The 27593-nt window shown below is 44.1% G+C and overlaps 2 protein-coding genes across 30 annotated transcripts in view; one reads left to right on the forward strand and one right to left on the reverse strand.

Annotated features, from left to right (window-relative positions):
- Positions 1 to 24540, forward strand: part of cast (calpastatin) — a 32337-nt gene extending 7797 nt beyond the window's left edge. For 5 of the 28 annotated variants that reach the window (XM_056605237.1, XM_056605236.1, XM_056605232.1 and 2 more), the window contains 30 exons: positions 9585 to 9653; positions 10773 to 10895; positions 11168 to 11305; positions 12122 to 12283; positions 12999 to 13043; positions 13122 to 13220; positions 13634 to 13714; positions 14044 to 14079; positions 14990 to 15076; positions 15307 to 15387; positions 15691 to 15786; positions 15921 to 16103; positions 16431 to 16535; positions 17402 to 17518; positions 17817 to 17933; positions 18251 to 18373; positions 18759 to 18815; positions 19053 to 19154; positions 19483 to 19599; positions 19711 to 19818; positions 20377 to 20490; positions 20705 to 20809; positions 20907 to 20999; positions 21143 to 21175; positions 21414 to 21641; positions 21900 to 21986; positions 22205 to 22285; positions 22513 to 22542; positions 22931 to 23031; positions 23353 to 24540. In XM_056605237.1, coding sequence (XP_056461212.1) covers positions 9585 to 9653; positions 10773 to 10895; positions 11168 to 11305; positions 12122 to 12283; positions 12999 to 13043; positions 13122 to 13220; positions 13634 to 13714; positions 14044 to 14079; positions 14990 to 15076; positions 15307 to 15387; positions 15691 to 15786; positions 15921 to 16103; positions 16431 to 16535; positions 17402 to 17518; positions 17817 to 17933; positions 18251 to 18373; positions 18759 to 18815; positions 19053 to 19154; positions 19483 to 19599; positions 19711 to 19818; positions 20377 to 20490; positions 20705 to 20809; positions 20907 to 20999; positions 21143 to 21175; positions 21414 to 21641; positions 21900 to 21986; positions 22205 to 22285; positions 22513 to 22542; positions 22931 to 23023 — 2910 coding nt within the window. In that variant the 3' untranslated portion in view covers positions 23024 to 23031; positions 23353 to 24540. Of the gene's footprint in view, positions 1 to 3007; positions 3446 to 9584; positions 9654 to 10772; positions 10896 to 11167; positions 11306 to 12121; positions 12284 to 12998; positions 13044 to 13121; positions 13221 to 13633; positions 13715 to 14043; positions 14080 to 14989; positions 15077 to 15306; positions 15388 to 15690; positions 15787 to 15920; positions 16104 to 16430; positions 16536 to 17401; positions 17519 to 17816; positions 17934 to 18250; positions 18374 to 18758; positions 18816 to 19052; positions 19155 to 19482; positions 19600 to 19710; positions 19819 to 20376; positions 20491 to 20704; positions 20810 to 20906; positions 21000 to 21142; positions 21176 to 21413; positions 21642 to 21899; positions 21987 to 22204; positions 22286 to 22512; positions 22543 to 22930; positions 23032 to 23352 lie in introns of those variants that run through there. The other 23 variants (XM_056605244.1, XM_056605243.1, XM_056605240.1 and 20 more) reach the window with 13 other exon arrangements.
- A 581-nt stretch (positions 24541 to 25121) lies between these two features.
- Positions 25122 to 27556, reverse strand: cd8a (CD8a molecule). Of its 2 annotated transcripts, none has more exons than XM_056605262.1 (6): positions 27437 to 27556; positions 26986 to 27312; positions 26736 to 26837; positions 26466 to 26567; positions 26129 to 26168; positions 25122 to 25791 (listed from the first exon to the last, which is right to left on the reverse strand). In XM_056605262.1, exons 1-6 carry the CDS (start codon positions 27483 to 27485, stop codon positions 25746 to 25748), a joined length of 666 nt encoding a protein of 221 aa, XP_056461237.1. In that variant the 5' UTR covers positions 27486 to 27556; the 3' UTR covers positions 25122 to 25745. The 2 variants fall into 2 exon arrangements, with proteins under 2 accessions (XP_056461237.1, XP_056461238.1); XM_056605263.1 differs by having other exon boundaries at positions 26742 to 26837; positions 27437 to 27554.
- Positions 27557 to 27593: the final 37 nt, after the last annotated feature.

A 27593-nucleotide genomic window follows, 5' to 3' on the forward strand; every position in this document is an offset into this window, starting at 1 on the left:
CTGTTTCCGAGCATCGGTTTGGCTGTTGCGTTATGTGCTTCTGCTGTGTCTCCATAATGTATAAGACCTGTGTTTCCATTTGACGGCTTTGGCAGGGATGTGTGTCTCTCAGTTCAGGTTGAGCCTGGTGTGAACTTATTATCTCATCTGATTTAACAGGTTTTTCCGGTTGTAAAAATGTGATATTGTAGAGAAGTCTGAAGGAGTACATGTGGAAGGGCCACTAGGGCTGCTGTCAGACAGCACAACTGTCTTAACAACAATCGTTCCCAAGTCTGCTGTGCTTCAGGAAAAGCTGATGACTCCAGCATGTATCTTATGCAATAGTAACACCCATGACGTACTCATAAACCACTGTTAATGCACAAAGTCAGAGCAGTAAGGAAAGGGATATGAGCATGAAGGAATCCTAATGCTCTTATCTCTTACATTCCGCTGTAATCCGGCATAGGGGTGCAACAGGTGAGGGGGCAGTGATGGAATGCAGCTGTAGCAAGCTGGGGAGAGAGAGTAGATAGAAGCTGTTGGTCCGGTCATTCATGAGGTGATTTGTGTTGTTTTTTTGTTCGTCAATATTGACTACCCCGAACAGGTAGTTTATCTGATACTGTGTCTCCAACTCGGCGTTTTCTATTTAGATTTGAATCTTCCTTTGAGATTTATAGTATAAGCTAGACATAGCGTCTCATGAGGTGAGAAATGGTTCCGTGTTGACCTGTGATCTGTTGTAGCGCAGGGAATAACTTTGAACATATGATAGCCTATACGGTGCTAACTTTAGCATGGGAGAGGGTACTGGATGAGTACTACAGAAACCCTAGACCTGCTTTACTGCAGAGATAACCCTTGGGTGTTGATGCTAACACTACAACATCTACACCGGGTTATTGCATCAAGAATTAATGAAATCTAACGGGAGAGTTGAACAAAAGACATGAACAAATGGAGTTGAGGGAGTGTTCACATGACTGGATCCCCCCAGTATTATCATTTTCAGCGAGTAAATCATATTTGAAAAGAGTCCAGAGTAGAGTTATGGCCCTTGTGCACTTTATTGCATGGGAGTTTGAGTAATTACAGTTTACAGGTTGTAAAAGCTTTTATTTGATCTGAGCTGAGTTGTATATCTAGCAGACAAATATGTTTGAGTTTATCATTTATGAGATTATCGTTTCATATGGTTAAAGTTCTGCTTATATGTAAAACGAATACTTAATAATGCATACGTGTTATTTTCTGTGATTGCAAGGCTGTATCACAAACACATACAATTAATTATTTATGAATAAGTCCGTTTCTGAATGGCCACTCCCTTGGACTAGTTTATTGTGGTACTAAGGCCAACAGAGAAACATGTTGCCATGGGAACAGACTCATCACAAACAGTATAGAGGCAATTTTACACACACACACACACACACACACACACGCACACACGCACACACGCACACACACACACACACACACACACACACACACACACACACACACACACACACACACACACACACACACACACACACACACACACACCTTGTTGTCATCCAGGGTCTGATAGCTTGTCCATGTTAGGGTATTTTTAAACAACGTCAAGGTTTGAGGAACGAAGACACATAAAATACTCTGCCTCTCATCGGGAAACAACTTAACATTATTTGGAGTCCGGGTACCTCCTCATGGTGATACGATTGGTACCTTGAATACATTTATATTGATTAACAAGCCAGTAAATGAAATTATACTTTAATTTACCAAACCCTTGTGGAAAATGTGTATCTATTAATATGCATAGAAAAAAATGACATAATCCACCATGGACTTGCTATCTATACCCCTTTCCAACATCCGTATGGTCAGCTATCCAGATCAACTCATTGTAGTTTGTCGACCTCTGCTATGGGAACTGGAAGTTTCACTGACATACTAAAGTGGCACATGGGTGTGACTACACAGACTTTCCATGATGTATTGCTTTTCCTCCTATCTATTCGGTCACAGACATTTGTCACACCACACCCTGACCTGAAGGTTACAAACTGTTAGCTAATGACAAACTGACCCACCCATAATCAAAAACTAGCCTTCAACCATCTCTAACCTTATACCCAATGTCAACCACTGCTGGTGGTTGAAACTTTATACGTATATAAACCCTAACCATCCTTAATCACAAACATACATTTATCAATCCATCACCTAACAAGTAAACTTTTAAATTTGGACCTTGACAGTTAATTTAATCTACTCTTAATCTTACCTGACCTTAACTGTTTATGTAGATGCATTGCACCATGTCAGACACAAGGGGGTGTCCCATTCTCAACATTATTTTTATTGTCTACAGTTAATGACAAATGCTATATTCTAGCAACCCCACTTTTAAAAGTAGGTGACTTCAAAGTAATCTATTGAATCATGGTCTTCATGTGCTTCCTTAGGAAATATATCGTCCTGCCATGTTTTATTATTGTTTTCTTTATTTTTTTCAAGCTCTTTGGCACTAGTCCAGTTCTGTTTCCTGTCTTTCTTGGCTTTGAATCTCGGTAGTGTAATCACATTGAAGACTTGTAAAGTGAAGAACAGCACTTCTAAAGTGTAATGTTTTAACCTTTGCATGACTTCACTCTTAAGCATTCATAGCTAGCAACTTGGATGGTGACACATTCTCTCTCTCTCTCTCTCTCTCTCTCTCTCTCTCTCTCTCTCTCTCTCTCTCTGTTCTTGCTCTCCTTTTACCCGCTCTGTCTCTCTCTCCTCTCCCTCTCACCCCGCTCTCTCTGTCAGTGTGGCTTTGCAGTCTAGATTCCTAAGCAGTGAGACTACCAGACACGCCCTGTCTTTGCCAAACAAGCTTGCTAGTTTGGATTCGTAATTGCCCTGTCATCATTTATACCTGATTCCCCAACTCTTGTCCCTACTTCTGCTGTACAACTAGCATTTTCCACACACACACACACACACACACACACACACACACACACACACACACACACACACACATATATATACATATATATATATATATATATATATATATATAACCCCTTCCTGCGTTTTCAGGGTGTTATCAAAGCAGGACCCTCCCATTTCCCCTGGACACACGCAATGACAAGTTTCCACCAGAAGTTTTCTTCAATGCATGGAAACTAACGCAGCGTATTTATTTTCCTGGCCTGCTATGAGGAGTGGGCGGGCTCTGTGCGGTCTGCTTGTCCAATCATAAAGAGACTTCTCTTCAGCAGCATGAGAGGGGAGGAGGGGCTTAGGCATCACAGGCTCATTGGGTTGGTTCCAGTGGGTGGGGCAATAGATTTTTCACTTCTGGGGCGTGTGTCGATGTGTGTGTTTACGAGTGTGTATATACCAACTAGAGTTACGACTGGGGAATCAAAGGCTTTCGGATATATAGAGACCTTTACATAAAGGACACACACTCAAACATATGGTATGTACCCACACAGTTTCCCCTGAAAGTTTAATGTTAAGGTAAAACAATGTTTTTTTTCCAGTTGAAGTATCATTGGCTTCCTGACTGATGTGCTTTGGGACGTTTTGACGACTTAGACGAGATCATAGCAACTAATGATCTCATAAACATCTTTAATGTAGAATGTGTGTGTGGATCAAGAGTGAGTGACAATCTGGTTATTTTAAGCAACGTAGCTGGATACTTTCAAGGAAAGTGAAGAAACTTTTTCAGAGAACTCATCAACTGTGTCCTCACACAAGATGCCAGTCGCAGATCATTTCCTAAGCTCTTCTTGTGCCATGCGTCGGATATTATATCTCATGTTGTTGGTCTATTGGTCTAGATGCTTGTTGGTGGAATAACGGGTCATGTGGTCATGTTATCTTGAGCAGAGGGTCTGTTGTTGGTCTCCATGGAGCAGTACAAAGCTATGCCCCCTCATACAGCTCTGAGCAGTAACCACTGCTTTGCTGTTTCTTAGTAAAAGACCTTTACTAAGAAAGAATATTTAATTTGGTTTTATTCAGCAAGTAGACAGTAAAACATGTATATCCACATACTGACAGTGCATTTTGCTTTGCATGAAAGCATGAAGGGCCATGAAATAACATAGAGATTTACTATAACAAGTGATACTGTGGTTGGATGAAATCTTTTGATGGTCACTACTGATAACTACACTAATCCTGGTCATGCCCCATATTAACATTTCCATTAAAAAGTCTGTCATTTCTTGAGTCCCTGAATACTCCAAGATAGCTGGCTTGTGCTTCCAATTGAGATGTGACGCAGTCTACCTTTCCTCTCATTCGTTAATGTGCAAGGGTGAGGTCATCCACATTTTCATATACACCACCAAGCATCTAGTTGTCAAGTAGCTATTTAAAGTCCTGGCTGAAGCTGAGGACAGAACCCTGCTCCCTGGCTCTTCACATGCTTCTGTTTGTGGGGAGGCGGGTGGGGCTTGGGATTAGTCATCAGTTTTAAGAACCAGGCCCTGAGAGGCGAAGCAGTTTCTTTTATCTCCATTGTTGGGGTGAAATGCTCTGGGCGAAAGGTGTGACGTTTATATGGGAAAAGAGACAAAGAGACTTGAATGTTATAAATGGGGTTGTTGTTGTTGTTCCAGGGTCCGACCATTAGTTGTGTAGCTTTGTGTATTGCTTGCACACACACACACACACACACACACACACACACACACACACACACACACACACACACACACACACACACACACACACACACACACACACACACACACACACACACACACACACAGTTAGCTTTAAGGTCCATATTGTGTGTCTGCTAGCCTTTGTCCGTCGGCTAGATCAGTTGGGTCGAGATGCCTAACCTTTGGTTTGATAAAACTATAGAGTATGCGTCTATTTTAGGCACCCGTACTTCGGTGGCGAAAAAGTCCAAGCTATTATTAAGCCCAACTTGTTGATGTGGCCGTACCGGCATCCACTGTTGACAGTCAGGTTGCTGTCGTTTTATCTAAGTCATAAAACACTTTAGCCCTCAGCTTTATGTGTGTGTGTGTGTGTGTGTGTGTGTGTGTGTGTGTGTGTGTGTGTGTGTGTGTGTGTGTGTGTGAGAGAGTTTGTTTGTTCTTGCATGTCATGCAGAACAGCGAGACGTTTTTTAATCCGTGTTTGTAATGGAACGTTTAGTCTCATACAGTGCATGTATGTGCCACGTGAAACGCAGCGCCGTTTCAACCACATCTTACTCCATCACAAGGCGCAGGCCGACCTTTGACCCCTGAACGCTCCCCTCCCTCACTCTTCTGCGAGGTTGACACTGGGACGTTTTTAACTCTTATGATGCCCATTCTCAGCTTATTGTTCTGGGCTTTACGAAGCTCTGCGTGACTACGGGGAACTTTGTAGAAATGAGTAAATACTGGGGGGATCCAGGGTCAGTCGAGGTGGGCTTCTATTTATATAGAGGCCTCACTGCAGTATGTAAAGTATGTGTCTGTGTGCGTTTACTATTTCGTTTTTTTGACGTTAGTTTGTTCTTTTCACTTTATTTTTTGCCTATCTACCGACATATACTCTTTCGTCGATTGATACATAACTATCTACCTGATCACAAATTTGGAATATTCATGATCCCTTTTCAAACCAGACAGAGCTGGGACCTACCGGGCCCTTCCCCTGCCCAGAGCTCATTTCAAGCAGGTACCGGTGTGACTGCATTGTGAGCTCTTACAGTCTAGGTCTAGCAGGACACAAGCGTCTAATTATCGAACAAAGGATAAACAGTGAGAGAACAGTCAAATTTACCTTGCATGGAATTGCACATGAGATGAATTGAATGAGTATTCAACTCTCTGAAAAGCTGTGGCCAACGTTGGCTCCACCATAAACTTACCAACCACAGGGCAGACACAATGTCACCTATCTGAGCTAGTTAGCCAGCTCATTTGACAGTTTATGGCCATCCCTGGAATATCCCTTTCTGACAGCATGTCATTATAGTCAGGCCAAAGGCGGCCGAGAAAGAGGTAGACTTGACAGCACCTTCTACATCATCACTGACTTTCAAGGCATTATCAGTTGACACCGTAAAGAGTACTGTTTACATGCCTCTCAAGATGGTTTTCTCTAATACTCCAGTCAGCCATCCTACTGCGTTGCTTTGTGTGTTTTGACTCTTCCTTGACAGCATTGAGTAAAAGCACGTCAGCGTGGTGTTCTCTTTGTGTGTCTTTCTTGCTTGTTTGGGTGGTTCCCTGTAGGCACCAGCCCAACCTGTCCCTGTTGACGCTGAGGCATAAAGACCGAGCAGGGTTGTCCCCGGTACGGTTAAAAATAACCACATGCTTGAAATATGTTGTGTTTTTGTATTGTATGATGGATTCACTCTCGGTGAATCTCACAGAGGTCAGCCAAAAATAATATATGTCTTTACTGACTTCAGGCTTCAGTTTGCTATTGTGCTGTGTGGCCATGTATTTGCCTGGGGTGTGTTGGAGATATTGGCTGAAATATGGGTTCAAATGGGTTACTACAAAGTCCCTTGAAATGATAAATTGATGCCAGGGATTGACTGTATGAGAAGAAACTCATACAGACTGACATTCCACTGGGTTCTAAAGCCCTAAGCCATCACATGATCAGATGAAACCCTGCCATCACTACTTGCTCCTCACAAGGAGTGTTTTTTGCGAGTCAAGTGGGTGTCCTATTGACTTTTTATTTTGGAAAGGGAAAGTAGGCTAGCTTTTCGCTTTGTCACGTTTTAAAAGTGGCGTTTATGCACCTTTATCAGCTTATTCAGGAATATGAAACGTGTGTGTTTGTTTCATTCTTACTTCTTGAAGTCTCTGTTCGAATGTTCCTAGTTGCCTAGCATCCACCAATATTTACCTCTGCAAACAGAGTGATAATAACAGTGAATCTTACTAGGGGTGACTCCCTAACCCTAACTTACCCTCTGGGTGCACAGTATAACATACATTTAAAGCCTATAATGCCACAGAAGACCCCATGGAGGTCCACAACACGTTTTATGTACAGTATGTATTTAATCAGTATGACATCAGAAGGCAGGAGGTAGGTCAGAAGACACAGCACTAGACACGGTCTGCTGCGGGAGGAGGGCAGGATGTCGTGACTCATGTGTTGTTCAGGGACTCCATCACTTCAGTTGTGGGCCAATGCTGAGCTTGCAACGCCACCAGAATATGGGTTGTTTTAGTCGCTTATCAGTGATGGGGGGGAGGGGGAAAGAAGGTGTCTTGTTATTCAAGACTTTTTGAATTCCTTTTCCTTGCGTCCTCCTCTCCACCCTGTTGCTCTCACTGGTAGGCTTAATGCGTAGTTGTTCAGCCACAGCCAGTGGAACAGGTTAGGCCTGACAGCTAGCCTGCTTTAGACACTTATGTAGCAGGACTGATCAGGATGACTATGTTGAAGAGAATAGTCATGCCTTAAGGACGAGTCCGAAATGATTGTATTGGTATTAGTGATGGTGTAGAAAGTAAAGACATATATGTTGATGAAACAATGTTTCTAAGAGGGACTGAGGAAAAATAAATTATTGACACTGTTAGAAAACTTACGAGCAAAAAGTCCACAGACTGTCATGATATTGATATGTGCACTGTCAAAAATGTAATTGAATGTATAGAAAGGCCTCTAACCCACATCTGCAATCAGTCTCTTCAAACCGGTGTATTTCCAAACAATATGAAAACAGCTAAAGTCATACCAATACATAAAACTGGAGACAAACATATACTCTCAAACTAGTACAGACCAATTTCATTGCTTCCCCAGTTCTCCAAAATACCGGAAAAAATATTCTATACAAGAATTAATGAATTCATCACCAAACATAACATACTGTATGAACAACAATATGGTTTTAGAGCAAAGAGAACTACTTCATTTGCAATCATAGAATTTGTAGACAAAATCACTAAGGCAATAAAAAATAAGAGGGGGTAGGACCAGAAAAGTTTTTCTTAACTTCTTCCTATCCCTTTTGAACATGAACTATGTTATTTGAGTTATGTATTTGTTGCTTAGGATCCTGAGGATCCCATTTGTTTGTTTTTAATTTATTTATTTCGTTTTTTACTGCTCAATTGTTTTTGTTTATTTTATTTTTTAACCATGTTCAATAAAAGACTTAAATAAAAAAAAATATTGACAACTGACAATAACAAGCATCATTACCAGTTGGGTAGGCTGAGAAATGTAAGGCAAGATGAAACAAATGTAAAATGTAAAGAAAAGGCAAATGTAAAGAGTGCAGACTGCAGACACTCTTGGCCAAAAGCCTTCTCCGAAGAAATGAGTCATGCAGATGTCTGGAGGGGAGGCCAGGATGGTGTCCACAGATCTCTCTGTTTCTGTGACGCCGATGAATACACTGGAACTGAAAGTGTTGAAGTTAAAGCAGGAATGGATTTGTGACATGCATTACAAGACAATGTGAACTTATGAACCTGTCTTATCAGCGTGGTCAGGGGAAAAACCACTGAAGGGTGAACCGCCCAAATCACTATTCCATCCAACGCTCAAATCCTGATGAGACTTAAATATACTTCACATTGCTGTGATGCACTTTGATAGGAGGAAACTGATGATTAAAAATACATTCAACAATTCTGTCATACAAGGTATGACATCATGGTGAGATTAGTGGGGCAGAGAGGGGTGGGTCAGCCCTTAATTCACATTATCTGAATGGCTTTGGCTTCTATTGATCATATTGTAAATGCTGACACACACACACGCACACACACACACACACACACACACACACACACACACACTACACAGATTCCAATTTGTATTTTATTATATAAAACAAATTCCACAATAAAATCCATAAACTATTTGACCAACAGAATGTTATGTTGAGCTGTAATGAAAATATCCTCCTTAAATGAGCCTGTTGGCCTGTACTTACAGTAGAATACATGGCATGTAGCTGATGCCATCTTGGGTGTTAGTTTTCCCTGTGGTTCCATTATCCCATGGCACGATATCAAAGCTAACCGTATCCGGTCAAACTAGTTTGGTTGTTGCCTACAAAGCAAACACTCCTATCTCCCAGTGTCTAGAGCAGAGAGTGATGCGTACCTGTAGAACGCAACAGGAGGCTGGATAAACTCAGGATGTCACCGGTCTATTTCAAGTCCCTATGGAAGCACGTACATTTCTTCTCACTAGACAGCAGCATTAGGTAGACGAGGCATGTTTGTGCTGTTCCATCAACATTTACTGTTGTGCGTTTATGTTTGTCTGACCGACCGACAGCCCTCTGTTGTGTGATTGTTGTGACTAGTATTCCTCAAAGTTGCTGTTGTTACCGTGCTGTGTTTTGTTAAGTAATTATTGCAGCAGCCATATTATGTCTAACTAAAATACAATCCATTTACCCTCTCGCTATGTCTCTCTGTCTGTCTGTCTGTCTTTCTGTCTGTCTGTCTGTCTGTCTGTGTCTCTCTCTCTTTCTCTCTGTCTGTCTGTCTGTCTGTGTCTCTCTCTCTGTCTGTCTGTCTGTGTCTCTCTTTCTCTCTGTCTGTCTGTCTGTCTGTGTCTCTCTCTCTTTCTCTCTGTCTGTCTGTCTGTCTCTCTGTCTATAGTCGCAGCCCAGCCAGACCACTCCCACTCCTGCGGCTCAGGTCACCACTGTGAAGCCTTCACAGTTTGAGGTATGAGGACAATCTGTCTGTCTGACTGTCTCTCTGTCTCTGTCTTAACAAAAACCAAGCTTTTCATTTCCTGTGTGATGGGTCCATTCCTTTCTGAGTTTCTGGCCCTTGGTTCAACATGCCTGGTCCTCAGGCAGGTCGACCTCTGACCTCTTGCCTTATCTGGGCCTTGAACAGCAGTGGTTGGCCTTTCCGGCGTTGTTTGATTATTTGTGCAAAGCCGGACTTTGTGGAGAAATGTTATTGTCTCCGGGCTGGATGGACCTTGCCTGCAAATACTTTACGGAAGAGAAACCTTTCCTTTTCCTTCCATTCTTCCCCCACCGGGGAACCCCCTCATCTCCCAGGAGGTATTTAGCAGGTACTCGCAAATACCAAGTATTTGGTATTTACAAGTAGTAAAGCAGTAAAACCAAATAGAAGTGATCAAAACAAAAACAAAATTCTCTCTCTCTCTCTCTCTCTCTCTCTCTCTCTCTCTCTCTCTCTCTCTCTCTCTCTCTCTCTCTCTCTCTCTCTCTCTCTCAGATTTAGGCTTCAAACGTATTTTCCATGAACCTTTTTGCCACCTGTACATTAGCAGATTTCACCAGCTTCTGGTATGGCTAGCCAACACGCTGCTGTTGCCGTAGCAACGGGCGGTGCCAGCCCCAGCAGTGTTTCAACAGGAGGAGGTTCCTCTGTCGTAACCGCAGCAAAAGGGCAGGCCGAAGCCAGGGCAGAGGTAGACTTGTTAGAGCCTGAGAGCTTCCTGTTTGAAGAGGGCTAGCTGTATGGCGTCAGGACTGCCTTCTCCTCGTTCCCTGCTGTGTGGGTGTCACGCCGCCTTCATTAACCCCGCCCCTACCCTTCTTTCTTTTGTCCTTGCCACACCTTCTCAACATGTCATTGGCTGAAAACCAAACCTTTACACCCTTCTGCCATGGATATTTTCTTTGGTTTTGGGCTCTGATATCGATGAACTTTGACCTGTCTCTGCTCTCTCCGCTTAGAGCTAATTAGTTCAGATATGCGCAAGGTCACTCATTGGCACGTGCTTCTGCCTTGGGATTAACATAACTAACACCTTGAGCAGACTTGTTTCTGTACATGCTGAATAACCCACTTGTCGGTTCATAGACTGCACGCGCTGCGGCTAACCGCGGAGTTGCTGGCGCTACTTCTATAGACATGTCCTCTCCCGGCACGACCATTGTTGACATGTCAGCCCCGGCAAGGGGCAGCACTAACACCGCATCCAAGGTAAACGTCCTAACACTCCTTCGCTTGCTCTCCTATTGTGGGTCACTTTGGTCAGGCAGGCAGAGTAGCGGTTGGAGTCTAGGATGGGTCATAAACTGACCAAGAAGAAAAAGCGCAGTTGATATTAAGTTTTACCTAAGGATGTTAAACAGCTTATCAATTGCTTCATGGCGGCTAAAAAAAGCAACCTGTTTGGTGGTGGATTGGCGTTGTGTGTCTCGCGAAATATGGTTGCTATGGTGATGGTAACGGTTTCGGTTGTACGTTTGTAGACTCCACCGGTCTCACAAGTGAAAGCCACAGCTGCTGCTACACCTTCTCCACCCTCTGGCGCTGCCAGAGCCACGATGTCTGCAGGGACAGCAGCATCTTCAGCCCAGGCTAAGCCCACTGCTAAAGAGCCTGCCAAGGTACACTACTCTCCGCTGTCCAGCACTGGCCTTCCCTGTGGGGACTGGCCTTCACTGCGAGGAATGCTTGTCACTGGTCCTTTCAACACTCCTATTGGTCGTTCTCACGTCATCTCTGGGCTTTTTTCTTCTCCTCTTGGCTTCTTCGCCTCACTGAGTTTTGCCGCTGCCACTCTGCAAAGTGTACCTCAGTGTCCATATAAGCACACTCTTTGATCTCCGAAAAATCGTCCATCTTTGCTTTACTCTGACAGAGATGGTCACTGATGTCCCACGAAAGCAGGGACGGCTACTGATGTCTTACGAGATGCCTGTTTGCTTTTGCGCTTTCTATTTCTCTACCGGGGAACTTGAGTTTGGTGTCGGGCTGGAAAGGAGCTGTTCACTTGTTCTTCAGCTTCTTCTGCACTCTTCTGGTCTTGTTCTGAGGGAAAGCCTTTTGCACCTGTCCCTGCACTCCCTGTTCAGGTACACCAGGACTATTCTAGTGGCTTGGCTTGAATACAAGAATAGAAAGGCCCAGTGTTTCAATGTGTGCCTTGTATGCGGCCTCAGTGCTCTCATCTCTCTGTGCTACGTCCGGCCGGGGGGTTAAACTGATCCCCTTCATTAAGTGGGTGATGACACAGGCTTGTGAAAGATGAACCCACGCTGTGCTATTTCTGTGTTCCCTCACTCCAACTTCACATCTGTTTGAATCTTATTGTGAGCACGCTTGCGACACAACGTTTCTTCTACGCTTTCTGGGTCTCTTCTTAAAAACATCCCGAGCTTTATGTTCGATCTAAATGGGTCAAAACACTTGTTACGTTGTAGAGCGCTGCACCCACCGCCAAGCCACCAGTCAGAGACACGCCTAAAGCTGATCCTGCCAAAGCAACCAAGCCAGCTGGGGCTGTAACCCCAGCTGCTGCTGCTGCTGCTGCAGTGAGAGTGTCTGGGAAGGGGAAGCCGGAGGTGGCAAAGCCTGCACAGAAGGTAGACGATTCCTTTAGACATCAGTGGTGCTGGTGGTGGGGGATCTTCTTCTTTCTTGCACCCCATTTGTGTGCTTGTGTTTGTATGTGTGTGTGTGTGTGTGTGTGTGTGTGTGTGTGTGTGTGTGTGTGTGTGTGTGTGTGTGTGTGTGTGTGTGTGTGTGTGTGTGTGTGTGTGTGTGTGTGTGTGTGTGTGTGTGTGATTAATGTATTCATTTGGGTTGTATGTTAACAGTACACCAGCGATAAAGAGGAACAATCAGATCCTTTAGAGGGACTTCATTGTTCCATTTTTGTTGAAGCACAGTGATGAGGAATACATCCTTGCTTTCTGATCACCAAACAGCCATTGCCCTGTTGTCAAAATAAAAAATATTTTCCAAGTTTTCTCTCTCTCTCTCTCTCTCTCTCTCTCTCTCTCTCTCTCTCTCTCTCTCTCTCTCTCTCTCTCTCTCTCTCTCTCTCTCTCTCTCTCTCTCTCTCTCTCTCTCTCTCTCTCTCTCTCCCCCTCCCTCTCCCTCTCACTCACACACACACACACAAACGCACACACACACACACACACCCCTTTGAAAGCTTTATCATGCTCTGTAAATGCTGACCCTAAGACCCATAGTGTGAGCCATCAGCAAACACAATCTGTGTGTGTTTGTTGGGCACAAACCAATGCAGAGCAACAATTATAGTTGACCTAATCCAAAGGCACTGTCCTGCAGGTGCAGGTGGAGGTCGCACCCCCGAGAGCCAAGGCTGCCAAAGAGGTAAAGTAGCGCGTTCACTGCTTTTGAAGAGCATGGGGTTGTGTTATTGCTTCAGCGTCACACTTAATGCATGTGCAGGCACCTGCTCTGGACCCCTTCGATGCCCTGGCCAGCAGCCTGCCCACTGTCGGACCCGTAAAGCCAGAGCCTGTTTACACTGGCCCAGAGGTCCACGAGGTACTGTGTGTGTGTGTGGTGTGTGTGGTGTGTGTGGTGTGTGTGTGTGTGTGTGTGTGTGTGTGTGTGTGTGTGTGTGTGTGTGTGTGTGTGTGTGTGTGTGTGTGTGTGTGTGTGTGTGTGTGTGTGTGTGTGTGTGTCTGTGTCTGTGGTGTGAGCACACGCACACACACAAACACACAGATTGTGTTATTGTGTTTGTATGTGTGTCTCTGTTTGTGGTACACACGTGTCTGTCTGCAAGAAAGTCGATATGAATGTTAGTAAGCGTGTCTGTGCTTTGTTAGGTGTTTTTGTTCTTTCTTTGTGTGGTTGTGAGTGTAAAGCCCACTAAAAACACTGCATTCTGTGCTTGTCTGAGAAGCCCTTGTGTGGGTTTGGCCCGTTCAACCTGTGTTATGCATGTCTCACAGCATGGGGTCACAGCCGAGAAGGGGGTTCTGTGTGGAGAGAGAGAAGACACACTGCCTCCCAATTACAGATATGAAAACATGGTCAGTTAAATACTCTGAAGTCCTAATGTTGAGTGCTACTTGGAAGAATGACACTGCCGCTTTACAGCTGAGAGACGATAGGGTCTTTTAAATACTGCTATGAATCGTATATAAATAAATACCGGAAATATAAGTGTTGTTATCATTATGCATTACATAGCACATTCACTGCTGTAATGTATAATATATTGATAACGTGTGTGTGTGTGTGTGTGTGTGTGTGTGTGTGTGTGTGTGTGTGTGTGTGTGTGTGTGTGTGTGTGTGTGTGTGTGTGTGTGTGTGTGTGTGTGTGTGTGTGTGTGTGTGTGTGTGTGTGTGTGTGTTGCAGCCCACTGCCCCAGACGTCAAGCCAAAGGACGTGCCGGTAAGTTGAATCACCATTCGGCTTACACACACACACACACACACACACACACACACACACACACACACACACACACACACACACACACACACACACACACACACACACACACACACACACACACACACACACACACACACACACACAAATACATATTTCATTCACGTGTAGACATGTGAACGCTTAGACACACACATTACCATGACATCTAGATGTATATGCAAACACACACAAAGTACAGAGATACTGCTTCTATGACCCTGTCATTGACACTCTGGTTCCTCTAGAGTGAGGAATGTTGCATAACTGCGTAGGGTGTTGGTTCTGCAAAACAAAAATCAGGACCCACCTTCAGTACATGGACCCTTTAGCTCCATGAGTAAACACCTCCCCAAACCATCTGACATAACACATGCATGCAGTAGGCACGCTCATACAAACAACATGAGAGGTTCCACTGCTAAGTATAGAGTATATTCACACAATACACTCCCATATTTGCATCATAGCCTACACCCATGATGCCTCTTTCCTGTCCTTCACTCTGCCTGCTTGCTTTGATTACTTACTTAAGCAAGTTCCAGGTTGTAGTTTAGTTTAACTTTTGAACGTTACCCTCGAGAGTTCGACGATCGACGAGTCGATTAAAAAACGGTGCGCTCGCTGAAATGTTTCTTTTGAAGTTGTTATTTGGGCTTCATGGAATGCATCATGGGTGTGTCTGTACTTTTCCTCCAGTGTTTCTACGTGCCGCTGGTTTGCATTATATTTGCTTTGTCTGGGTTTGACATGCCCCCTACTGGCCGCCACCTTTTATTTTTAGTTGTAGTTGAAACATGGGGCTGCTCTGCTTCACCGACGACTCGATGTAGTAACGATGGGTTAATGGTTTTTTTCGTTTCCATCCCAGAAACCCATGAGCACTGACGAGGCCCTGGACTCCCTGAGCTTCGGCTTCGGGTCGGCCCCCAGCGCCCCCCCGCAGGCCCCCCAGGAGGTTGGTTACAGCACGCTTGTGGCTCCGCAGTCTAAGCTAATTAGCATTTTACTCAGCGTTTGGGTAACTTTGAATGTACGACAAATACTTGTTGTACTCCTTAGCAATTTGAAAGTAACAACTTGGACATTTTCATTTTAGTTGGGGTGGCAGGATAGGGTTTATCCAGCCACAGTAATACATTCATTTACTTTCTTCACCTTTCGGTTTATCTTCTTCTTTTTTTTCAGAAAATGGAAAGTGTGGATGCCATCGATGCCCTGTCCGCGGGATTCTCTAACTTCGCCCCTCCTCCCCCTGCTTCTGTCAAGGTACAGAACACCTTTGCCTCTGGGAAAGCAGTGCGGCTTGGCATGTACAGGAACGCAGATTAAGACCAAAGGACACTCCCAGGTCCCACCATGTTAGAAATCAACATTGAAAAAGAACTTACAAGCTCCACCCAGAGTGTCAAGGTCATCTAATTGTTTAAAAGATGAAACCTTCTCAGATCGCATGCTTGATGTCAAGGTGCTTCTCTAGCATATACCACGTATACATATGCAGACTGAGGATGACAAATGTTAGGACTTGGCATACAAAGGGAGGTCTAACAGGCCTGTTCTCTGACCCAGAGCCCTGCTCCCCCTGTGGACAAGAAGGCCAAGATGGACGCCATCCCCGATGACTTCTCTCTGATGGGCGCGCTTTCCTCCCCGCCTCCTCCTCAGGTATTCAGACTTTGGCACACACATGCACAAAATTCATTGCTCCATACAAACTGAATTTAGCTGACATATTTAGCATATTTAGCTTTTTGTCCTGTAAACTCACTTGATTAACAACCACTTTCACTCTAACCTAGAAGTCTGCTGAGCCAAAGCTCAAGGCACAGGCGCCTGCTGTCCCAGTAGCCAAGGCACAGGCCCCTGCTGTCCCAGTAGCCAAGGTACAGGCCCCTGCTGTCCCAGTAGCCAAGGCACAGGCACCTGCTGTCCCAGTAGCCAAGGTACAGGCCGCTGTCCCAAAAGAAACCAAGGTCGACTCGGTGAGTTCCATGACTGCTCTACTGGCCACCTCTCGCTCACTCCTCCCCTTGTTCTATCAACCCCCTTTTTTATGATTTCCCTTCTCCCCGCCCATTTTCATTTTCATTGCCGTAATATGGAGATGAATGTGAATTCCATTCCTTTTTTCTACCCCTCTGTCTTTCTTTCATTTCTATTTTAAAGAGCTTTATCTGCATGATCAACTTAAGAATCGTTATTTTGAAGGAAATGACATGAACAACTTTGTCAATACAAGACCTCTCTCCCTCTCTCTCTCCCTCTCTCTCTCCCTCCCTCCCTCTCCCTCCCTCTCTCTCCCTCTGCAGTTTGATGATTTCTCTCTGGACCCCTTTGCTGCTCTTGGAGACACCCTGGGAGCTCCAGAACCGGTGCAAGAACTTCCTGAGCTCAGACCTGAGGACATTGTTTCGGTAAGCGTCCAGGAGACATAGAACTTATCAAACTGAACCGGCTTTGTTGAGTCCACACAGCCACACCCCCCCACTCAGGTGTGGCTCAGCAGTTTTCCATTTCGTTGTCTGAAACAAAAGCTTTTGTAGTATTGGTTAATGTTAATAATTGCTCACATTTCTCCATCCTGGGCAGTTTGGTTGTGTATTGATCTCACAGTTCCGCAAATACATTTCACGTTTCTTCAGAAGGGATCCACCGAGCCATCTGTCGATTAGCGTCAACCCTCTTAGCCAGATTTAGATGTTTAATTCCAAATTCATAATTGTGCCTCCAGAAGGGGAGCTTGCTGCTTTAGCATTTGCTTTCCGTTAGATGCTTCCATTTACGTGTAGATTTACCGAAGCCTGGCTCCTGTGAGGGGAATATACTTTTAATTCATTTCCAAAGATTTGCATTGTTCCCATTAACATGGATTGAACTCTCTTCCAGCTATGTGGCCCCTGGTTGTGGGGGGCGCGCGCACACACACGTGAATGAAATATGTATTTGTGTGTGTGTGTGTGTGTGTGTGTGTGTGTGTGTGTGTGTGTGTGTGTGTGTGTGTGTGTGTGTGTGTGTGTGTGTGTGTGTGTGTGTGTGTGTGTGTGTGTGTGTGTGTGTGTGTGTAAGCCGAATGGTGATTCAACTTACCGGCACGTCCTTTGGCTTGACGTCTGGGGCAGTGGGCTGCAACACACACACACACACACACACACACACACACACACACACACACACACACACACACACACACACACACACACACACACACACACACACACACACACACACACACACACACACACACACACACACACCCTTATCCTTTGAACCTTGTTTGCAGGAGGCCAAACTGACGGTGGAAGAGGGCGTGTGGACGGGAGTGAGAGATGACACCCTTCCTCCAGAGTACCGCTTCTCCGAAGCCAAGCTCAAAGACCTGCCGGCCCCCAAACCAGAGGTGAGAGGATAATAATAATAATATGGATTAATATCGTTTAAACATGAAGGAAGTATTAATTCACGGCCAAAAGGTGCCGGTACAGAGAGAGAAAATACTTTCTCTTTAATATGTGGTGTCACTGTATCAACTAACGAATCAATGATTCGGCTATAATTAGTAACCAATGCATGATATATACTCATTAGAATATGAAATTCTAATTCTACCACTACCGATACCGATCTCTCCTTATAACTTTCTCTCTCTGTCTCTGTCCCTCTCTTTCTCTTTCTATCTTTCTCTCGTTCTCTTCCAGCCTTCCTTGGCCCCTGGGGAGGCCCTTGACTTCTTGTCCGGGGACTTCGTGACTCTCCCCGCAGCAGCTCCTGTCGTCCAGGCCCCCGTTTTGGCCCCTTCAGCCCCGCCCGCCCAGGTGAACACTGAGATCCCATTGGGGATGTAACATCCTCTTGCATATAGAGCAACACGCAAGTCAGTCAGTCCAATATAACTCATGTATGGATTGTGTGTGTGTGTGTGTGTGTGTGTGTGTGTGTGTGTGTGTGTGTGTGTGTGTGTGTGTGTGTGTGTGTGTGTGTGTGTGTGTGTGTGTGTGTGTGTGTGTTCTGCAGCCCATTATAGGCACATGATTCATATATCTGAGGGGCTCTTTATGATGGTGGATCAGATGTTCTTTCTATGTGTATACATTGAGTGGGCCTGTCCTGACCGGACTGATCTGCCCTGCAGGTCACTGTGGAGGATCTGTCAGCGCTGGACGCCCTGGACGCCCTTTCTGGAGATTTCATGACCCAAACAAAGACCACTTCTGTCCAGGCCCCGCTCCCATCCCTGGCCAAGAAGACCCCAAAAGTAAACATGTGTGTGTGTGTGTGTGTGTGTGTGTGTGGAAATTTGTCCTTATCAACTTTTTAATTCTTCGCTTAAACAGTACCAGAAATGTCTGTTTTGTGGCCTGAATTCTAAAGGTCCTTCTACATTGTACTAGATCATTATTATTTTTTATCCAAATTAATAAAATAATTACAAATAATGGTTCGGCTATGCAGTAAATCAGTTGAACCGATCACAATCAGGTACCTGAAAACTAACGTTTTCTTCCTGCTCTTTCACATATTTTATCCGCTATGCATCTGGTGTCAAAGGACCTTTTGATGCTGTGCCACAGTGCCAGCATTATCACATCTTTAAACCGTAAACATATTTTTTACTGATGTATCTGCATGTGTGTCTGCAGAAGGATTCAGCCAAGCCCAACACCACTGTTAAGGTCCCCTCCCAGAAACCAGTCGAGGTAAGTGGCCACAAATCAGAACTAGTCCTAAGCTTCTCTTTCTGCGATTCTTACGAAGCAGGGGGATGGCATATTCATAATCGTATTAAATATTTAATATTGGATACGCATATTCTTTTCCCATATATTTAGTTGCTCTTGCGTATCCCCCTTGCGTTATCGCTCTCTGCATGCACCGCACTATTGTTTTGATCGTCTGGTGATTGATCACTGTCGGGTGAACCTGTGTGTCTCCAGGATGACTTCTCTCTGGACCCCTTCGCTGCCCTGAGCGACACCCTGGCAGCCCCTGAGCCGGCCCCTGAACCCCCCAAGCTCAGGCCTGAGGACGTTGTCTCAGTAGGTCAAGTGTTTTTAAACCTTACACTGTCATTATGCTATTTGATTCAATATAACACAGCCGTACAATGATGGTTAGGTATCCAAATGGAGATTTGCAGCAGGAAAAATAGATTTTTGTATATCCAGGCACACTTATTGAAATGAATGCATGTGACCATATTTGGTTTTGTTTCTGTGTGTGTGTGTGTGTGTGTGTGTGTGTGTGTGTGTGTGTGTGTGTGTGTGTGTGTGTGTGTGTGTGTGTGTGTGTGTGTGTGTGTGTGTGTGTGTCTGTGTCTGTTGTCTGTGTGTCTGTGTGTCTGTGTGTGTCCGTGTACGTGTTTAGGAAGGAAAAGTGATTTCCGAAAAGGGCGTGCGGGTGGGAGAGCGGGATGACACCCTCCCTCCAGAGTATCGGTTGTCAGGAGACAAACTGAAAGACCTGCCGGCCCCCAAACCGGAGGTGAGTCCCTTCAGCCTCCCTCTACCTACGCTGTAATAAAAACAGCAGCAAGTCGTACTCTGACTAGCAAAGTAGCCATAACTACTTTAACCCCCACCCCCTTGTTTGTAGCCTACCATGAACACAGGTGACGCTCTGGACATCTTGTCGGGAGACTTCCTGAGCCCATCCCTGGCTCCTGCTGTCCAGGCCCCCGTCTGCAGCCTCCCAAAGCCTCCGGTACAACTCACGGGCCCCGCCTGCCCCCTGCTGTTTACGGGGATTAGCAGAACAAAATGCATTTTTATCTGTTCCCTGTTCCCCTGTTGTCAAGGTGATGCTGTAATGCTTGCTAGGGTTCAGAGACAGGGGCAGGATTTTCTAACTAGTGGGGAGGGTGTTTGACTCCCGGCCAAATGGTTTTGGGTTCGAGCTCCAATGATTGCAGTATTTCCAGTAGTTGTCTTGAGTAAGATTCCTATCTGCTTCTTAAGTATATATGTATCTACAGATCAAACCCTAAACCTTTAGATGCTTAATGACATAATAAGTCACCTCACAAGACTTACTGTGTACAAGCAAAGGCGGTATGTAGAGTTTCTAGCTACCTAGGTTCTAAGTGTGTGTGTGTGTGTGTGTGTGTGTGTGAATGTGTGTGTGTGTGTGTGTGTGTGTGTGTGTGTGTGTGTGTGTGTGTGTGTGTGTGTGTGTGTGTGTGTGTGTGTGTGTGTGTGTGTGTGTGTGTGTGTGTGTGTGTGTGTGTGTGTGTGTGTGTGCGTGTGTGGCTCCCTCCTGCAGGCCTATGCAGATTTTGACGCTCTGGATGCCTTGGCGGGGGACTTTGTCACCAACGCCGTCGTCGCACCTGCAGTCAAGTGTGCCACCAGTCAACCCACACAAATCTCTCGCCAGGTATACGCACACACACACACACACACACACACACCGCACACCGCACACACACATAGCTGCAAGGAACACCGAACCACGCACGCATTCAAAAAGGAAACTACTGTCTAACATAAACAATGTGTCTCGGCAGTGTGTGATTGTTGTTGGTGCTCATTGCTCACTCTCACTCTCACTCTGCACCTGTGCGCGATGCGCACCCATCCCGTGAACGCAGGTGTCGGAGGGAGACACCAGTGCCATGGACGCCCTGTCAGACTCCCTGATGGACATCACCCCTGTGCCAGAGCCTGCCCCCCTGCCTATGAAAGACATTGCCAAGGTATTAACCCCCCCCCCCCCCCCAAATAGCAACGGAGTGTTGTCCTGCACAGGGGGAGGTGAACGTTTGCCCGTAACATTTGCTTCCCTGGTGGCAGGAGAAGAAGGTGGTGGAGGAGAGGCTGATCCTGATGGGCGAGGACGACAGCACGTTGCCCCCCGAGTACCGGCCCACCGAGGAGGACATCAAGGTGACGAGGCCTTTTACACTTGATATGGACTCCCGCTACATGTTCTAGTCAATGGACAGTATATGGACCCTGTGCTTGAAACCCAGTCAAGAGTTATAAAACCCATGGGCGGCGGCATTAATTAAAGATTCATTCCTTTATAGATGGCAGCGGCTGAGGCCAAGAAACCCAAGGAGGTAAGATCACAACGCTCGACCGCACCCGCACAAGCACACTCTCCCCCCCCCCCCCCCCCCACACACACACACACACACACACACTACACTACACTACACTACACTACACTACACTACACTACACTACACTACATTACACTACACTACACTACACTACAATGCTAATCATGCTTTAGACCAAAAATGTTAGGAAAAAAATACATGCCCACCATTTTGTTTCTCCTCCGACCGTCTGTAGAAACCCATGGGTGACGCTGCCGCCCTCGATCTGCTGTCCGGTGACTTTCTTCAGGCTCCCAGCGCCCCTGCAGCCGCTGTTGCACCCGCCGCTGCACCCGCCCCTGCAGCCGCCGTTGCACCCGCCGCTGCACCCGCTGCTGCAGCCGCTGTTGCACCCGCCGCTGCACCTTGTTTTGTAGCCCCCCCAGCGACGCAGCCATTAGTGCCCGACACAGAGCCCCTGAAGGTGATAGGAGAACTGAACACCTAATTGACATCAACTTGATTCAAATATGATTAGATACTTGACTCTGTTCACCAAAGTGCTTCCTAAATAAGACCTGATGAACACCTATCACCTGTCAAACAGATAATGTGTTTATTTTAATGTGATGTCTGTCTGTATATAATGTACTGGTTTAATGCCTCTGCCATGAGGCCAAAGGATAACCTCCGGCCCAGACTAAACAATAAAGATCTTCTCTTTTCTGTTCCCTTCCTCCAGCCCATGGCTGGGTCGGCCCTGGACTCCCTGGCTGGTTCCCTGCTCCCTGACGCCATTAAGACCACATCTAAGGGGGAAAAGCCCAAGGTGAGGAATGGACACTCAAATATTACAATGTCGTCACCCACCATATTGGTCTCTGTGTAACGCTGTGTACGTACAACATGCACACGGCTTATTAAATAACAGGTTTTTAAGGACACATTAACGGTAAACGGTATGGTTCCATTGGTCCATTCGGAGCAAAGTCAACAGTCACAAACTGTGTGGCAGAGACTCTAGCTGAAGTGTTTCTCTTACTTCAGAAAACAACAGGGCCTTCCCTGGACTCTTCATCTGGGAACGCAGACGCTCCTGGAGCCAAGAGCAAGGGGGAGAAGGCCCAGGTGAGGAGGAAACTGTACAATCTTACGATGTGGTGTGTGTGTGTGTTTGCACGTATGCTTGTGTGTGTGTATGTGTGTGCATGCAGGTTGTGCATACAACGTGCACTGTACCGTTTCTTATGAGGCATTAGCGGTGCATTAACGGTAATCGGTGTAGTTCCATCGGCCCCATGCGGAGGTCCGAGCCCCCATGTCCACCCTAACCCCAGGTATCGACTGTGTTACAGGGCAAGAGCAAGTCACGGTCAAAGTCAAAAGTAAGGGCATGACCTGCTGCATGTCGATCTAACAGAATTCGGCCTTGGGCACTAAAACTGCAATCAATTAACCTTCAATAATTCAACTAATTCAACTAATTCAACCTCGATAATGTGATCAATGATCCACATCTGCTGTGCTCTGCTATCAAGGCTGCCAACACGCTGCTTCAGATTTAAATGAATTTCTGTTGCTTCCTGTCTTCATGGAATGTCATAAAGCGTATTGTAATTGCTGTTGCAACAGCGTTTTTATACCTCTCATCTTGTTATCCACTGCATCCCATCTTTAGTGCCAACGCGACACTTTTCATCTATTTTCAAAACATAAACTCTACCCTTGTCCGACTCATATACCTTGTACTTATTTTAGCTTCATGTTTTGTAGAAACACCATGCTGATGATCCATCTCCCATTGACCAGCTCGCCGGTGATTTCCGCACAGATGTTATGTCTGTGAAGAAGGGAGGCAAAAGCTAGACCACTTGGTAAGGCAACCACAACTGAATGGTATCTATCGAATCTCTCAAATAGGACATACCAGTTAATCACTCTTATAGGGAGTGACTCATGAAGGCTACCCCAACTGAATTATTTTTAGGAAGCGTATCAAAATGGCCATCCCAACTTAATTTTGTTCAGGCAGAGTCTAAAAAGGACATCCCAAATGTCCTTTTTAGACTCTAAAAAAATGACATTTTCAGGGAGCGTCTAAAAAGCCCTATCAAACTGAAGTGTGTTTTTTCTAGATGTGTTAATTGTTACAACCCTCTTACTGATCCCCTCCATTGTGTGTTTTACTTTTTCAGAGTCATGCTGCAATTATTCTACCCTATACCGCGATTGTGGGATCGACACTCTAGATTATAAATCTATTTTTCTAAGTGATGGAGAATGTATACTGGATGACAGCAGAACCCTATGCCTACACAGCATGCTTACCCCCTGACACACAAACATACACACACACACACAAACACAATTGTAAACACCCTTACACATACATACACACACAGAAACAACACTGTGTGCAACGCCTTACCTGCTTATTTTCATGTGTATTAAGAAAACAAGAAGATTGACGATTTATTTCCCCTTTGTGTGCAATTTGATAAAAACTGAAATGAATGATAGCCAGAGAACGTTGGCCTAAATTAGATGAGTTGGGACGGTTGATATATGAGGGCGAAGGGATGGTGAGGATTATATAGGGGAAGTCTTTTTTTAAAGAAAACAAAAAAATGTTTTGATCGTCTGTCGGTCCATCGATACAAAGTCAGGCGATGCCCATCAGCATTGGGACCGGGCACCACAGCTGCTGGTGCCACCAAAAACAAACTAAAGCGCCTCGATGCCATGGTTTTGCGGCGACGTCTCCATGTCAGAGAGGGGGCGGTAAGGGCCTTCAGCTGGTGTGAGAGAGTGGCCTCTAGTGGTGTGTATAGGGTGTGCAACCTGAATGCGCACAGACAAGTAGCCCAGTTATTATGTGGTTGAACGCAATTGAGACACTAGTGTACAGCTTACTTTGCTTAAATATATTGATGGATAACATTTAGTTTACAATATTAAAGACACATTTATGAAAAAAAAGGGTTTACAGGATGTGGTCTGCTTGATTCTGTTCCTGAGAACGTTGTGTGAATGCTGTTCATTTTCTGTAAAGCAATAATGTGTGTGTGTGTGTGTGTGTGTGTGTGTGTGTGTGTGTGTGTGTGTGTGTGTGTGTGTGTGTGTGTGTGTGTGTGTGTGTGTGTGTGTGTGTGTGTGTGTGTGTGTGTGTGTGTGTGTGTGTGTGTGTACTGCTTTGGAGTAAAATCCTATCTGTATTCAAAAGTGCACTTAGAACCAAGGTAGTTAGAAACTCTACACACTGCCTTAGTTTTTATACTGTAGTAAAGGGAGAGATGTTGTTGTTAATATACCACCACTGTATCGTTCACTGGGTCCAATCCCAGCTGATGTTCAGGAGGTTCCTTGTCGAATATGTCAGTTTAAACCGGCTTCTCCAGGGAAAACGATATGTTGAGAAAGATGGAGGGTATTATAGAAGGGAAAACTAATGCTGGATTAGATGTCATTATATAATCCAGACACATACACAATTGCAAAAAATGAATCAGATTTACTAATTTAGATTCAGCATTAGTTTCCCACTCTAAAATAGGCTCTATGCTCCCCAAAATAAAAACGAATCAATAAAATACAGCCCCCCCCCCCAAAAAAATTGTATGCTAAAAGAAAAAAGAAAACGGTATGAATAAATGCCAAATATATTTTAGCGACAGGATAGAGTATGCTGTTTTTATTGTGCAGGGAAATGGCAGTACACCCAGCAGGTATACGGTCTCTTTGTCTTTGGGCTCCGTGGTATTTCACTGTGCATATTTCTATCAGCCCACTTCCTTTTGACTCGTGGGGGCTTCAGTTTCAATTATCCTTGCTTAAACTTTCTTTCTAAAACCTTTACAATTCTGTGCCACACCTCTGGATGACTGATGATGGGATTTCAAAAACGTGGGTTTGATGTGCATAAAACCAAATGTATGTGTTTGAAAATATAAGAATAAACATTTGTTCTCACAAGTTGTAGCTTTTGTACGTTTTATTTACAAGCGGGGAATCCAAAAGTTTATTGAAAAAGACATTAGATATTAAGTTAAGAAATGGTTGGATACAATATTTAAGTTGAAATCCAATAAAAATATTGATAATTTCACATTTACAAAGTGCTGAAAAAAATGATTCTCTAGTAGGCCTATTTGTTACATTATTAAAATGGCATTAATATGGGAGATCAGTTTAGGACTGAAAAATGGGTCCTTCTTTTTTACTCGTTGCTATAGTTGACAAATAAAAAGAGAAAATACAAAAAATGGAAATTGGTTCATGAAATTGTATTTTTCAAATTTCTTCCCTGGTTTTACTTGATTAACAAATTCTAAATCATCAACTACATTGATTTCTTAAATATTAATTAAGTATTAATATTTTAAGGATGGAAATATTACGGTATATGTTTACGAGCAAAGTTTAACCATTTCTCTTGTTTACCAAGTCATTAGTCAACTAGCATTTAATATTTTGAGTAAAAGAGAATAATTCTACATTCCCTGTTTGATTAAAACCAATTATTTTTAGATTACACGTGAGGATAGGAGCAGCAATTTAAAATGGACTTAAACTGAACTTCAAAACGTATTCAGTTTTCCATCGCACGTCCTCCTTCAACCTTCCGCCGTTGTTTTCTGTAGAAGACAATAGAAGACTAAGATTAAATATGATGTTACAATTACCCTGAATAATATATATATATTAATAAAGTATAATATAATAATAACAATATGAATGAATAATTATGTTATATATATTTGTGCGTGTGTGTCTGAGGTGATTTGTGTTTTGTATTTGTATGTATATATATATATATATATATATATATATATATATATATATATATATATGTATATATATATATATGTATATATGTATGTGTATGCCCTTTGTGGGTATTTATATTTATATATATATATGTAGCCCCTGTTGTGTGTTTGTGTGTGTCTGCACGCAGACAAAATAACTTACTGCCTTTTATAATGATGCGGACAACGCCTTGTCCTTAACCCTTGAACAAAGAAAAAGTGTTACTCAGAACAAGCTGAAGTGCTTTGCCATGTTAAACTCATGGATGGTTTAAGACTCATGCATTGACCTGGTGAGTAAAACCAGGAGAACATGGAAGCAATGATTTTCCATCAGGATTTGATACCATCGCCCTGCTCAAAATGTTGCACATTGAGAAAGGGATGTGAGTGAGAGCTGTTTCGTCCACAGTTTCGTCTTAATTCAAGTCAAAAGTGGACACATTACACAGCATTTGGATGGTGTACATATAAGACCAGTGATAAAGGCTTGGACTCACTGTTGCAGCAGACAATTGTGATGACGAAGAGAAAGATGATAAAGCCATAACCACAAGCCAAGGAGCCCAGAATGATGGGGCTACAGTCCCAGATGCTCAAGACTGAAACACATGAAGACATTTTGACTTTGGGCCATTTTTCAGCTAAAAGTTTAAGCTCAGCCAACCAACTCTTTTTAAATGATCTTCTACAACTTCTACAAACAACCATCATTTAAAAAGAGTAGGTGGGCTGACTGAGATGTACAATTTGTAATGATAAGACCACACCCTTACTGTCCTCGGTTTTGCTGTTGCAAGTGCAGACCATTGGAGTGGAAGGCGTCTTTGCGTTGGTGGCAGGCACAGCGGCTGCTGGGGTCACTGATACAACTTGAGATAAAGGAGATTTTCTTTTGAATTATCAATAGAAAAAGATCATCTGAAACGATTTAATTCCCAAAGTGTACACATTTTTTGGGACTGTAAAGTAATTTAATACGTATGTTTTAATATGAGTTATATAATAAAGTGCTCTCACCCCGTTGGAGTCTTGTGACTTTTCCAAATTTGAGTGTATTGGAAGTCAACACAGCGCAGATGTAAACACCTCTGTCTCGTTGTGAGTTAAATCTTTTGATTGAAAGTATATTTTCAGTCTTCATCTTTGATTCACTGTAGATCGTTGTGTTCAAGATAGTTTCCGGCTTTCTTATGCCATTTGAGTGATAAGATGCAATGAAGTCCACGCTGTTATCCACGACCCGAAGCCACATAACAGTGAATCCTTTTTGTGGAGATTCACATTTGATTTGAACCTTATCTCCTTCTTCAGGTGTAATGACCTCACCATGCAGTGATACAATGTCTGAAATATTCAAAAAAAATATATATGACAATTTAGAAAGTACTCTCGAAACTGCATTGAGAAAAAAAAATTCAATTAAATGTTGGTATCAAACTTAGCTACTAATGCAGTCAATACAACTTACTTTGAAACAGAATAAAAAGGGAAATGGCCTTAATCCTTTTTTGGTCCATTTTTTTATTTGTCTTTAGCTTGGTAGCGTCTACTCGTCTCTTTGTGTGAAGAATAGCAGCCCAGTCTGACAAAATGTAGTGCGACATATGACCACGCCCCACCTGTAA

This window comes from Gadus chalcogrammus, chromosome 13 (genome assembly GCF_026213295.1).
Source record: "Gadus chalcogrammus isolate NIFS_2021 chromosome 13, NIFS_Gcha_1.0, whole genome shotgun sequence".
In the NCBI taxonomy this organism is placed as follows: Eukaryota; Metazoa; Chordata; class Actinopteri; order Gadiformes; family Gadidae; genus Gadus; species Gadus chalcogrammus.